The sequence below is a fragment of the Stegodyphus dumicola genome, chromosome 2 (assembly GCF_044657685.1).
Source record: "Stegodyphus dumicola isolate Sdum_Otavi_A_Nest chromosome 2, ASM4465768v1".
Classification (NCBI taxonomy): Eukaryota; Metazoa; Arthropoda; class Arachnida; order Araneae; family Eresidae; genus Stegodyphus; species Stegodyphus dumicola.
In genome coordinates, this window is record NC_140769.1 from 191568512 (window position 1) to 191584181 (window position 15670).

General features: G+C 33.1%; 1 protein-coding gene across 4 annotated transcripts in view; it reads right to left on the bottom strand.

The window, feature by feature from the left end:
- LOC118200638 (uncharacterized) overlaps positions 1-15670 on the bottom strand; it is a 122982-nt gene that overhangs the window by 65729 nt on the left and 41583 nt on the right. For all 4 annotated transcript variants that reach the window (XM_085811592.1, XM_085811590.1, XM_085811593.1 and 1 more), the window contains 3 exons: positions 14225-14400; positions 8452-8756; positions 1509-1749 (listed from right to left, as the gene is read on the bottom strand). In XM_085811592.1, the coding sequence (XP_085667718.1) occupies positions 1509-1749; positions 8452-8756; positions 14225-14400 (722 nt within the window). The remainder of the gene's footprint in view (positions 1-1508; positions 1750-8451; positions 8757-14224; positions 14401-15670) is intronic.

Below are 15670 nucleotides of genomic sequence, written 5' to 3' on the forward strand. Positions count from 1 at the left end.
TCAAATTTGAATCTTTCAAAAAAGTTTCCAATTTCATAATCCTAGTTTTAAAGTGTCCCTGACATCGATTCAGCACTTTTAGTTTTTCATCTAATAACAATACTGTAGAATTATCTCTACTGTTCAGGTCATCATCTGCGTTAGTCATTTTCGTTTTTAATACACGATCAAACTAAAGTTTTTATTGCTTTTAACGTTCGGAACAACAATTTATTTGGCCAATTCCACTCCAGCTCGATGGACCACTGTTTTGGACTATAGCTACAAAATAAACAAAACTAAATTTCTTTTAAATCCATGTTTTATTCTATTAGAAAATTAACCGCTCAATTAAGAGCCATTCAAAAATCCAAGCAGCAAATTTCTCATCGAACACACTAATAAAAAGAATTACAAAAACAAACGATATTGGCGCATGCGCATTACAAGATTCGTTGCTAGGCAACTAAGTTAGAGGCGAAAGGTTTCGCATAGCAGACGATCAGGCGCCAACAAATACATTTCTTAACTTGTAACATTGTTGTATTTTTAATAATCTCCCTATATGGTATATATAATATTATTAGTTATTATAATATAACCAACAACTTTGTGTTGAAAATTTGCACCATCATTGAAATTAATAAAAAATATTTTAATGCCCTGCATTTATATACTTTAACATAAAATAATCATTAGTGTTACAGCATGTTGTCAAAATAGTTATCGGGCAACCGATGATGTTGCTAGCTTGACAATCCAGGTTATGCACCTATCACATCTCTTTTGGTGGTGTAATGCTGATGCTAATGCTGGATGATGCTGAGTTTGTGTTAATCTCTGATCTTTTTTTAGCTAAAACAGATCACTGTGTACATGGAGAACAGCAGGAAAAAAAATAAGTCTTTTATTACCAATGCTTCTTGCTTTTTCAGTTTTATTGATTGGTTGCTGTTATGTGGAATTTTTAATGAGCCACCATTTTAAAAATGTCTGTTGGCTTTCACACACTAGCTTGACATAAAATGAGTCGCTAACAAGTATATGATTTTTGACAGGAGGCACATAATAAGAAAGCACCTTTATTTCATTACCTGATTATTCACATGATAAAAAATTCAGCAACTTTCAAATGAAAATTTTCCAATTCATTCAGAATTTATAGAGTTACACACTAAATGCTCTTTTCAAAACAGTGTCTAATTCTATTTCTTATGGCAATAAAAAAGGAAAAAACTTATAAAAATCTATGTTTACTGAATACTCCTTTAAATTGCATAAAATCTCTGCTATTATCACAATGCACTCATGAAAAACATTTGAGTCAAAATGGTATTTGAAAGCAGGAGATTTTGTGTAGTTCTAAAACATAAAATAATGCATGTTTTTGGAATCCTCTTAATCAGATGACATGTTTAATTTGTGAGAAGAAAGCTTCATTTAATTATTTTAAATTTTTGGGGCTGTAACATTAAGTGCAATAAAATTATTTTAAGCTATAAAATGAGAGAGAAAATCTGATTACTTACATGGAGTCGATACAGTAGTTATGGAAGACAATGGTTTCATAGATGAGACTGATGGTGACAATCTCATAGTACTTTTTAACTCACATGTAGTTTTAACATCAGAGACAGTAGAAACTTGCTCTTCCTGGGCTACTGTAGTAACAGAAGATAGCGAAGTAGGTCTGCTTGCTAACAAATTTGTTGATAATTGGTCAAAGGTTGAAAATGTAGTAACAGTTGATGATGACTTTAACATTACCTGCTGTAAAAGAAAATATAACTGTGAACTTATTTTTCTTATGGTTTCATATCATACAAATTTATCATTTATTTAAGACATTTCTGAAATTTTCTCATTATTTTTTACATTTCAGTTTTTTATTTCATTCTTTTACTTATAATACCAATACATGCAGAAAATATGGAACTGACATATTGTCCTATTGACTGGATAAGTTGCCAACCATCGAACCATGAAAGTTGGTGGAGATTCTGTTGTTCAGAGGCCAATATTTAGAGTAAAGAAGCCATCGTAGGACAACACACTTTATTTACACCAATAATTAATAAAAAGATCACACAGGAAATCATATTGACCATCACACAGCAAATAACATCTCAACATATCCCTACGCTCGAAGCTCGAATGACGGATGTGTCGGGAGAAGAGACAGCTACGCCATCATAATTAATACGAATGCGCATAAGAAAAAAATGTTCGCTCGCCTCTACCCAACACACCCCTCCTGCGAGCAACATTTTTTCAATACAAAAATGAAATACAAACAATATATAACATATTACATTAAGAAATTAAAGAAATTATTTTCAATGTATACATTAATTTTTCTTCACTGACACTCTTAGTATGAAAATCTGCAATCATATTATCAATTTGTGAATATTTCAACTTAATAACATTGTCCTTTGTTAAGTCCTTCATAAAATGAAACCGTAAGTTCATGTGTCTGGATTTCGTAGAAGATCTGGCACAGTTGATCCACTGGATGGCAGCTTGACTGTCTGTATTCAAGACCACTGCACCATTCAAAAATTGTTTACATTTTAATTATGATAATAAATTTACAGTCAAAATACAGGGGTTGGACAAAAATATGGAAACACCTTTAAAAAAACATGTTGATCATGGGATGAACTTGATCGGCCAAAATGTTCACATAAGTCTTGGCAGTCATGTGCCCTGACACAGTTATCATGGGGCTAGCAGAGAACCACGATATGGCTGCCCAAACCATAACAGAACCCCCACTATGTTTCACTCTTGGCAACAAGCAGTCTGTATTATAGGCTTGAGATGGCGTTCTCCAGACGTAAACTCGGCCAGAAGTGGGAAACAATGTGAAAGAAGACTCGTCAGACCATATTACTCGCTTCCACTGCTCTATAGTCCAGGCTTTATGATTTAAACACCACCTTTCCCTGTTACAGGCATTAGCATCACTGATGAGTGGCTTCTCAATTGCAGCACGGCCAGCAATTCCCTGTTTATGAAGCTCCCTTCTAATTGTTTTGGTACTCACAGGGTTCGGTAACACAACATTCATTTCAGCAGTAACTTTTGCAGCTGTGGTCTTCTTATTTTTCGTCACAATTGTCCTTAATGATCGTCTGTCACGATCACTCAGGACACACTTTCGTCCGCGCTGTGATTTAGCAGATGATGTTTTTCCGCTTTTCAAATATGCGGAATAAATCTTTGATACAGTACCTCTTAAAACACTAAACACCTCGGCTACCTTGCTTACGGAAGCACCTACCATATGTGCTCCAACAATTTGCCCACGTTCGAAGTCTGTTAACTCTGACATAATGCAATGACAACCTCACATAACAGTACTTCGACAAACAACTGAACTGTTTAGCACATTTACGAAGTTGTATAGGTGGCGTCAGTAGTCAAAAACGCCAGCGCCACCTACATATTTCATTAAAATCAATCTTTCTTTTCAAACATGCATTTCACAAGGTGTTTCCATATTTTTGTCCATCCACTGTAATATCCTTACAAATTTCAGAAATAGAAAATAATTCTGCTTTACAAGTAGACAGACTAACACTTCTCTGCTTATCAATGAATCACCTAGTAAAATAGTACCACCAGAAAATGATTTACCATTTTCTGCATTTCCCCAGCTAGCATCAGCATATGCATTTAAAACTCCAAAATCATTGCTATAGAAAAGTTTTTTTTTATTTTTTGTACCTTTTAAATACCTTAACACCCTTTTAGCCAAAAGATAATGCCTTTTTTCTGGTACATGATTAAATTGTGACAAATAAGTTGTTACAAATGATATATCAGGATGTGTTTCTATTCGCTAAATATAAAAGTTCCCCAATTAATTCCTGATACAAAATTGCATCAATTTTTTCATTTGTACCTGAAAAACCTTTATCTGCCCCTTTAACGATTGGCATTTTTACTGCTTTACAATTTTCCAGATTGTGTTTAGTCAATAAAGATTCAATATATTCTGTTTAAGACAAACATATACCATTTTCAAGTTTTTCTATCTGCATTCCCAAAAATTTTGAATTAGTATTTTTATGTAACTCAAATACATTTTTAATTTTAGAAACAATATTTTCAAGCATTTCCTTATTATTACAGATTACAGCTAAATCATCAACATACAAACACAAAATAAAAATGTTTTTGGTATGTTTTTGGTATAAATGAATATACAATTATCAGATGCTAACTGTATCAGCCCAAGTTTTTCTAATTCAGTTTTTATTTTCATATACCAATTTCTACCCGATTGAGGCAACCCATAAATACTTTTCTTCAATTTACATACTTTACCTTCTCCAATCAGTTTTTCATAACCAGGTCGAGTAGTCATATACACATCCTCGTTTAAGTCACTGTACAAGTATGCTGTTTTTACATCATAAAATTTAACAGTCAGGTTTAATTTAGCTGAAAGTGCAAGCAATAATCTAAAACATTCAATGGTAACTACTGCTGAATATGATTCGGTACAATCCTTACTTTTTATTTGATTAAACCCAGCCGCTACTAATAGCGCTTTATATTTTACTTCCCCAGAGTCTCCTTCCTTCAAAGTCACCCACTTACTTTTTACTAATTTTGTTTTTTCAGGCCTCTCTACTGTTTCCCACATTTCATGCTTATGTAATGAATCTAATTCTTTTTCCATTGCGGATTTCCAGTCATACCAATTGGCACTTTATTTTGCTTCTGAAAAATCATTCGGAACATTACTGATTATACTTGACGCCTAGTTGTTTTGATTTGAGCCTCTCGGATGGATCGTCTTAATGGTATTTTATTTCCATATTTATTACTTTTTTCATAGCTATCAGATGTTTGGACTTTATTCCCCCTGTCATATCAGATGTTTGGACCCCCGCTACAACGGCTCATGTCGGCGATTTCGAAATTCGATGAGTCATCATATTTGCTTGCTTGAGTATTTCCCGTAACAACCAATTCGAGGTGTGGTTTTTGATCTACTTAGTTTCCCTTTCCTTTTAATTCTTCAATATCCCAAGTTTCTAAGGTTTTATTTTTCCCCATATAATTACTACCTTTTAAAGATTCGTTAAATTGAACTGATCTTCAATTATTTTATTACTTGCTATATCATAAATACGATATTCTAACATTATCCCTCTTATCCCTGGTATGTCAAATTTGTTTCGCAATACTTTCGGAATGTGAAAGTATGCCACACATCCAAACTTTTTTAGATAGTTTAATTTGGGTTTTTTACCAGTCCAAATTTCTAAAGGAATTTTTTCTATTCCTTTCCGGGGTGTTAAATTTGATACTTGAGTACTAAAATTAATTGCTTCTGCCCAGAATTTTACTGGAAGCTCACTCTCATGTAGTAATGTCCTAGCTCTTTCTAGAAGAACTCTGTTTGCCCGTTCAGCTTTCCCATTACTCTCACTGTTATATGGAATTGTTTTTTCATGAAAAATACCTGAATTAGCAAGATAATTATCTAATTGTTGATTTACAAATTCTAAACCATTGTCCGTTCTTAAACGTTTCATTCATTTACCAGTTAAATTTTCATACTTAGCTTTAAATTTATAAAATGCGTCAAATACTTCACTTTTACTTTTAAGAAAATAAGTAAAATACATTTCAGAAAAATCATCCACTAAGATCATAAAATATTTAGACCCACTAATTGATTCAGTTTGAACAGGGCCACATAGATCCGAATGAATTAATTCTAAAATTTCTGAACTCTGGTTAATGTCAATATTTGGATGACTTTTTCTAGTTATTTTACTTATGTCACAAGTTTCACACTTAAAATTAGTTACATCATTAATATCAATGTATTCTTTCATTTTAAGCATATATTTTGGATTCAAATGGCACAATCTACTATGCCAAAGTTCATAATTATTACCAGCTCAATCATAAGCAATGCAAGATTCAGAATTATAATATGGTTCTAAATTAACTTCAAGCCTACCATTATTCTTAAATGTAATTAATTACACCTAGTAAAAACTAATACAGAATTATTCCTTGATTCAATTTTACATCCTTTATCTATTAATGCAGTGAGTGACAATAAGTTACTTCTTAAATCAGAAATATAACTAACATTACTAATAGTTAAATTAATAAAAATAGAATTCTTTGTATTTATAATTTTTGCTCTAACAGTACCAATACCTTCTGAAAATATTTTTGAATGTTTACCTGCCTGGTAAATCTCCCTCACCTCTGGTGTAATATTATGAAACCAAAAAAAGTCTTTTCCTATGTGTCCAGTTGCACCACTATCCAGCAACCAAATTTTATCACATTCATCATTTTTCCCCCGCGTAAGTTGAAGAGCAAAATCACTTTCTCTTTCATCAGAATGAGATGAAACGTTCACACTTGTAGATTGTGACTTCTTTCTTTCCTTGTTACCTTTGGATAACTCACTTTTTGGATTCTTGTTTCTGTAATAGCAGCCCTTTGCTATGTAAGCAGGCCGTCGGCAAATGTAACAAATTCTTGGCTTATAGTTTTTATTCCTCCTTGATATGAACGCCTCTGCGTTGGTTCCATCAGGTCGTTTCCCATCTGTTGAATTGTGAACGGAATCTTCCTCACGGAGTATTTCGAGTACTTCATCAATTGTTTTTTCCCGCTGAGTTTTTACAATTTCCCTAATTCGAGAGAATTTTCCACGAAGTCCACGAACTGTGTAAAACACCAGTTCCCGAGGAAATACATCCAGTCCTAGCGATTGGCACTTAGTTGCTATTCCTCTTGCTCTTGCGATATAATCATTAGCCGACTCATGCAACTTCATTTCTAAATTTTTTAACTCATTACCAGCATCTATTTTTCGATCTTTGGCTTGTCCCGTAAATGTTTACTTTATTTTTTCCCAAAGAATTTTTGCATTCTCTTCTGTGGAGAACTGAAGTGCCTGTTGATCCGATAGTAAAAGTTTTATATATGCTACGGCGTCAGCATTTTTCTCATTCCACAATCTTTCATCTTTCTCGTCTAAGTTTTCTGGTTTTACTGTTGAAATTACCGAGTCAAGTCTTTTTAGTGATAAGGCAGCTTTAATTTTCAATGCCCAAATAAAATAGTTCTCTCCAGTTAATTCGGGAACGTTCCACTTCTCCATTTTTGGCTTCCACTAAGACAGTTTCGGTTTCGACTTGGTATTTTATATCCAATTCTTCTTGACAAAACCACGCTCTGCTACCATTTGTTGTTCAGAGGCCAATATTTAGAGTAAAGAAGCCATCGTAGGACAACACACTTTATGTACATGAATAATTAATAAAAAGATCACACAGCAAATAGCATCTCAACATATCCCTACGCTCGAAGCTCGAATGACGGATGTGTCGGGAGAAGAGACAGCTGCGCCATCATAATTAATACGCATGCGCATAAGAAAAAAAAACGTTCGCTCGCCTCTACCCAACAGATTCCAACAAAGCTGCGTCAAATATCTTGCAGAATTCTGAGCAGCACTTCTATCTGTAACTCTTACAATAAAACATTTATCAGTCTCTTTGCACAATCCATCTAATACCAACTGTGGTGGAAATATTCAACCGACTCCAATTTTGCACTACCTAAAACTCATTATTGACTCCTATATTTTGTTAGACTCCCTAATTTTATAGAAGCTCTGTTTAGAATGTCTGTTCCCTCACAGGAGGCAACAGTGCCTCCCTAATAAAATGATCACCACTTCTGGCGCTTAGTAGCGAAGAAAGCCTAAAAATGGCTAGTACCAAAAAAAAAATGGCTAATTAAAAAAAAAAAAAAAAAAAGACTTCCCAGTTGTTCTAGTAAAATATTTCTGCGGTCCCCTTTCACTTTGGAGCACTATAATGTGTTTATATTGCTATCAAATTTTTACATTTCTTTAATTATTAATCCAGCCCTCGCATAAATCATCATTATTCTAAAAAACGTATTAAAAAACTATAAACTTCCTGCAAGCAATTGTTCCAATCTACTCCTGTGTTATCAGCCATATTGAGCTGCTCATTTGCCCCTTCAAAAGAGGTTAATTCTCACGACTCACTCGCTGTAAATGAACCGGAATGCAATCACCAATGCGATTCCACAGCTCTTAATTCCATTCTTTTTTGAATGAATATTCTCTTGTCACAGTTTTTTTTTTTTTTTTTTTTGTTGCATCGCCCATATGTGGCTGTATAAAAAAAAAAAAGCATAGATGTTATGAGTGTGTTGTGACATCACACTCATCCATAATTGGCACTAAATCATGCTGCTGCTTGGTGATGGTTTTACAGCTGATAGAATAATATGATAGTACCATAAAAATAACAAGTTACTAATTCATATTAATTTATAAAACTGTAATATTATAAAAGCTCAACTTGAATTTATCTGTGAATCATGCACATAAAATTATATTTCTATTCTTAGTTTCAAACAGGGCAGGCACATAAAGATAAAAACCTTTGGAGAAGATTTGATTGGTGATGAAGCTGAAGTAACACATGTTGTTAATACAGACATGGTTTTAGGTGCATTAAAGTCTGCACATGAAACTTGAGAGACACTCTCAGTAACTGGAAAACTTTCACAACTCTGTGAAACAGGCAGTTGAGAAGGCTCAGGAACTGATGAATTAGTACTTTCAAAAGGGAATAAATTGTTTAAATACTGGTTGTCTGGTGCACTCATTTTTGATGGTGATTCTGTTGAATCAGTAGGCAGTTCTTTCCTTTTACGGCTGACCATTGTTTCCCCACCATTGCTCACTGAAAAAAAAGAGATACTTAACAGTGGGTGAACTTATAATAGTTTAAGATGAATTAATATTTACATATACTTTAAGTACATTTTAAATCACATCATTTAAACAACAACAATGCAGCTTTTAAGATAAAAATGGGAAAATGCATAATATTTATCAGTAACAGCATCAAATTTTAATAAATCAATGTATTGATATACCGTAATTCCCGGAAGAAATGCCGCGGCGTTTACGTGTTTAAAATTTAAATTTTCAGCGGGTGCGGCGTTTACGTGCACTAAAAATAAAATATTTCCTATGATGGTCATTGTACATAGTTTGGATGGCCTTGTCATTGTGCATAGACTGGTGCTGTTCCCTCACAAAAGACCACTCAGTTGCTTTTTGCGAACGTTATTTTGTTTACATTCTTTCCCTTGAACGGACTTACATGCCTTATTCACCCTAAACGAGATCTCAGAACAATAACATTCTTCCCCCTTTCAAATCAACATCCTCATCAGTTCGAATAGTCTCTCTCCTCTGCCATTCGATGAATCTTCCAGGACCCATCCTCTTCCTACCCCTGCCTTTTCTGCAATTTAAAAAAATTTGAAAACAAAGACGGACACGACTCCACCTGCCTCGCAATAACGAACTCTGACGTATTTCCCCTTTCAGCATGAATGGATTTTTCTTGGCATTCTGCCAGATACAGATCCCATCAGTTTGGGTACAAGTACTTGTTGGATAGTTTTTAAGAAAGAAGGGAGCGGAAAATTTTTGAAAATGTCCCTAAACAGCACAGAAGCTATACTGCTGGTTTTAAGCTTAATGTAATTTCACGTGCTGAACAAATTAGAAATTGAGCAGCAGCTCGAAAGTTTGAAGTGGATGACAGATGTATTCGACGTTGGAGAACTGAAAAAGCACTTCTTAAAAATATGCCACAACAGAAACGACCCAAAAGAAGTGGTACTGTAAGGTGGCCAAATCTAGAGGACGACACTGCAAACTGGATAAAGGAGCAACGAGGAAAGGGAATGTCAATTTCGACTGTAAAAATTCGCTTACAAGCAAAATTTATAGCAAAACGAATGAACATAAATGATTTCAAAGGAGGTGTAGCAGATTTATGAAAAGAAAAAATATTTCTGTGCGTACTAGAACAACGGTCGGGCAACAATTACTAATGGACTGGCATGATAAAAAGTCATCTTTTCTAAAATATGTGACAGCTATTATTGACAAAAAAAAAAAAAAACTTCTTCGGTCGCAGATAATAAATATGGACGAAATGTCGTTAGCTTTCGACTCTCCTGCAAACAGAACTGTTGATGAAACTGGTGCAAAAACTGTATCTATGTTTATGACGGGGCATGAAAGAATGTCATTTACATGTGTATTAGCTTGTGCTGCAAACGGTGACAAGCTAAAGCCGATGATCATTTTTAAACAAAGGACTATTCCGAAGGGAGATGGTATGTCATATATCAGGACTTGGGTTGAGTTTTTGCATCTATACGGCCCACGACGATGTCACGCGCAATTTAATCTATTGCGGCGTTTCTGTGTAATTTAAATTTTTTCCCTGCCATTTTTCTCGAGTGCGGCGTTTACGTTGATGCGGCGTTTCTGTGTAATTTTAATTTTTTCCCCGCCATTTTTCTCGAGTGCGGCGTTTACGCTGATGCGGCCTTTCTTCCGGAAATTACTTTACATATAATTAGTATTATAAATAGTAAAAAAAGTTCTAAAGCAATAGCCAACTATGCACTGTGAGCCGCAATACCAGAAGACATAAATGCTTCTCTTTTGGTATTTAATTTTTTATTATTTACTTGTTTTTTGAGATAATAGCTCTGATGTTCTGCTGGACAGAAAATAGAGGTTTATTTTAAATATGCACAGCAAACGATACACACAATATATATATATATAAGATTTGGCACAATAAAACAGACACCAGCAATGACAGTTACTAAGATTGTCTGTTACATACTACTCGGTACTCTGTACATACCTGGACTAATGATACCCATATTTATTATATGCCTAAACTTACCAAATCCATCAATTATTCTTAATACAGTTTCACAAACTTAAAAACGTTTTACATATCACTTTAAAACATGAAATAATACTATTGCCATAAAACAGGGTATGCAATTAGATCCACAAACGTGCCCTTAATCATATTCAGAACTAAATTAATATAACTTTAAACCACTCTAAAGTAAATGTTCATTCTTCAGTAAAGATTTAGTTAACAAGTTAGCAATTACCTACCTCAATTATTCTTTATAAACATGCACTTGACACATGACTGGTTATTCTTTCATACACTGAGATACTGTTAATATCAAGGTTTCACTAATTACAGATTTCAGCCACAATAAAACTTGAACACCTTAGCAATAACTACATTTTCTGTTGAGGACAAAGCAATACAATTTTTTTCTTACACGACAATATAGAATAATCATTTAACATGATTACATAGTGTTAGGTGTGTATGGGCTCATAATAGATTGAATGCACTTAGGTCCGATGATAGGTTGATAAAATTTAAATAAATGATAGGTTAATAAATTTTAAAATAAAAAAAACATTTCAGAATTCCAGAAATTTCTGCAGAAATACTCATACACATGTTCACAAATAACACAAAGTACAATCAACAGTTGCACTTCAAACTACTAAGAACGTTAAACACAACAGAAGCAAAGTGTACCTAAAAATTGAAGCTTTCAATACTCTGAAGTTGTTCTAAACTAACAACTCACAACAACAACTGAGGACATATGTTCTCTCCGGCCTTATTATATTTTTCACCCGACCACTAAGATATTTCTCGTACTTTTTGCTTCAAAATTATGGAAAGGCATATGAGGGCAGAATTACGATTACAGCTACACATGAGACCAAAATGTTGTCAAGTTTGATGTAAAAAATTAGTCGCCAAAACCCTTGCCAGCTTGGCGATACCTTGCCAAATTAGCGAGATAGCCATTTACTCAATGTTAAATAGACTTGACCATATATTCTTATTTTTCCAACAGAGCATTCAGATATAATTGCATTAAAATCATCTATCCATGTACAAAATTCTTAACAATAGCAAGGAATTGATTTTCTGTGAGGGTTTGCCCTCAATCTGCATCAACATACACAGACAAATGAAAAATTTCACTACACTTTGATACACTAATTTCTTTTGGAGAAGCAGTTCCTTTAAGATAGTGAAACATTTTAAGTTATTCCTTTCGAAAACAACTTTCAATTTAGAATAATGAAAAATTAACTTAGGAACACATGCAATAACAGTAGGATTTTTTCCCAAATGACTCAAACAATTAACTGCATATAAAGTATCTGTCTAGTCATGTAAGCTACATACATCAAAGAACTAACAAATTCTTGATAAAGTCTTTTAGAAGCAAATCACTTCAGAAATTCGCTGACACAGATTTAGGCTCCACTAAAGAGAACATGCTTTGCAATTCAATGAGAACTTTTCAACAATGACAAGATATAAAACTCTTAATCTAAGGATATTTATGTTACATAAACTTTAACTGTATCTCTTGAAACTCAGAAATTTAGGCATCTTAAATTTTTCAGTTAAAAACTCAATAACTACATCAAGTTCATGATTATTTGATCCAACCATTAGCAAGTTACCCACATAAAGAATAATAATTACCTTTGAAGTGCTTTTATGGTGAATAAAAATATAAAGCTTACTGCTTAATTGCCCAACACCTATTTTTAATAACGAAATTGAGAAATTTTTCATACTTTTTTCAGTGAATTTTTCGATGAAATTTTCCGGTGATTTCAAATCATATAAACTACATTTCCTACAACAGTCATCATAATCCTTTGGATGATCCATATAAATTATTTCTCTTAGATCATCATTTAAGAAAGCAGTTTTAATACCTACGACAAAAATAGTTAAATTTTCAGGGAAAATAATCACTGGACTAAAACATAAGGCAAGAATATTGATAATAGGTGAATAAGCATAATTATAAGCAACACATTCTTGTTGCATGAAGCTGAAAGCCAGAAGATGAAAGCCAGAAAATCCACATGCATGAAATTGATCTTTTCCTCTTCTAGAACTCCTTCTAGACATCAAACATCATTGCTTTTCATAACCTGCATTTCTTCATACAAAGCCTTCTTCCACAGTTTGTTCATGATCTGGCAACATAGATATATCTTCATACAACAATGTTTCTTCATTAGCAATAATGGCTTCATACACTTCTTGTTCAGGATATCTAATTGGCAGCTTTTTCTTTCTTAAGGGACTTGCATTTTTCATTTTCTTACTATGAAATATATCCACATCGCTTTTATCTTTACCAATGCTTTCACCTAATCATCATCTTTCATCCTTTATCTCATAATCTTTAGTTTCTTTTTCAGAAAAATTAAAATTCTCTGAAATAAACTTCCTATCATCATTCATCAACTTGTCTTCATTAAACTTTACACTTCTGGATACTATGATGTGTTTTCTCAATGGATCCATTAAACAATACCCTAATGTAGATTATCAGATTAATATAATTTTCTTTGTATTTCTTTGACTCTAATTTTCTTCAACAGGCAGGTATCAACATGCATCAGTCACAACCAAACATACAGAAATAATTGTTTGCAGATATATCTCCTTATGGAGATGGGTCTTAATAGATCTGGATTCAGTATTTACCGTAAAAGTCAGTATCAACTTTTCCATCCCAATGATGCAATTGTTGTTATAGTGGTAGTCCAGAACTTTTTGTTAAATGGTAGCAATCACATTGATGATGTTTTTCACGGCTCTTGAATTTTTCTGGTTAAACTATTTAAAGCAGACTCAATACAAGACAGTTTCATATTCAAATACAAGTATCCCCTTTACAAAAGTTCACATTGTGCCATGTTGCTTTTATGAAAGACATATTTATTCCTGATTTTGCTTACCAAATGAAATTGATACCATTTCCATCCATAGAAGAACATTTCCACTTTACGAAAAAAAAGCACTTAAGGTTTCTTTGATGCCCTTTTATAAAAATTTATGGTTTTTATTTTCAAAGGGCACAGATGTTTAAGGCAGTTTTGCAGAAGATATTTAATGCTTAAAAACTACACAACCAAATTAAACATACAATATTTTATGCTGCCCTCAACGTAATCAAAATTAATGTTTAAATTACAATATATGCATATATTAAAACTACTTAAGCTTATTAAAATATTCTTACTTTCGTGGAACAAAAATAAAACTTCATTTTCAAACATATAAATTATTGCAATAGTAAAATTAAAATATCTTGCAAATGAAGAAATAATTTTAAAAAAATGAAGTATTCCTTCCATTGTAAGATACTTTGATTTGATTGTCATATTAATTTGTAATTTTAAATTACAATTTTAAAGTATTTAAATCTTGTTAACATAACACATTAAAAGAAAACTATGAAATATTACTTTCTCTACAGCCAGTTTTTCCAGGCAAAGGCAGAGTTGCATTTTTGGCAGCTTGTGCATTTGCAACAGAATCAGCAATAGCAGTAAAGGCAGTCTGTGGTGCAAGACGAGGCATTAATGGCACAAGTCGCCTGCCTTCAATTGCCCATTCAGTAGCCGTATTTGGGCCTGACAGTCTGCAAATAAAAACCATATAAATTATATGACATGGATTACATCAGCATTAAAAACCATATAAATTAACAAATTTTTTTGTAATTAAAAAAAAAAAAAAAAAAAAAAAACATGCACTTTTGAGCCGGAAAATCAAAACTTTATTCAAAGCAACTATCAAGACTAATGCAATAACTGAAGTGCAACATTACATCTTAAATTTTTCAGAAATATGCAGAGAAATTAAAATCGGAAAAATTCTCATCGGGACTGGATTTGTATATATGCATGCATGTATGTGTTCAAGTATGCATGGATATAAGTACGTGCACGGATATGTATACACACACATAGCTACATTTCTGAATCCGGTCCTGATAACAGAAGTTCTAACTAAATTCAGTTTTATGCTACTTATTAAAACAGAAATACAGTCAAAAGTCTTTAATCCGGACTCGTCGGGACTTTGGCGATTCCGGATTATAGATCATCAGTTTAAATCTGGTAAGATGGCATGCAGAAATTATAAAATTAAAAATATGAAACCGTAATTTATGAAATAGAGAACAATTATGATCTAAACGGTGTCAAAATTTACAAAAAAAAAGCTTAATATTTATTTGTTTACTTTATTAAACATTTCTTTCAATGTAAGTTGTTTAAGTTGCTTCGTTTTATGTGATAATACTTTCTCTTTAATTCTATAAACAGACATAATTTCTTGTTCAGTTACAAATTTCCGCTGTTCAAGTTCTATAATTGCTGTGTCGAGAATACCGACTAATTTGTCAATCAAAATTTTTTCGTTTTCAATACCCTCTGTGTCATTTTCATCACTACCAGAAGCAAATTATAATGACGAGGAATTTGATTTAAATCATATCAAAGATGGAGTACATCGAGATGAAATACTACATTTAGTAAGGAATTATAAGCCAAATAAAATAAAAACATCTGCCCTGAAGATAAGGATAGTGCTGACAGATCAACTTCCAGTTCATTGCGCGCTGTGACGTTTCCCCCCCTCCCCGCAGAGCAGCGTGAAATTTACAGATTTCGGAATGGTTAGAGAAACAAAGGATATGCCTTTATCCACTTTTTGCAGCAATTCCACTTTTTGTTTGATGGACATCGAAACATACTTTCGCTTCGTAGATCCTTTGGCAGCTCCAGCATCAGAAATTCTATTTGACATAATCAAAAGTTCAAGCTTACTTTTATAAAATTGCTCTAACAGTCTTCAAAAAATAATAAGCCTGATCCAATTCGAAGATTAAGGAACAACGCAATCTG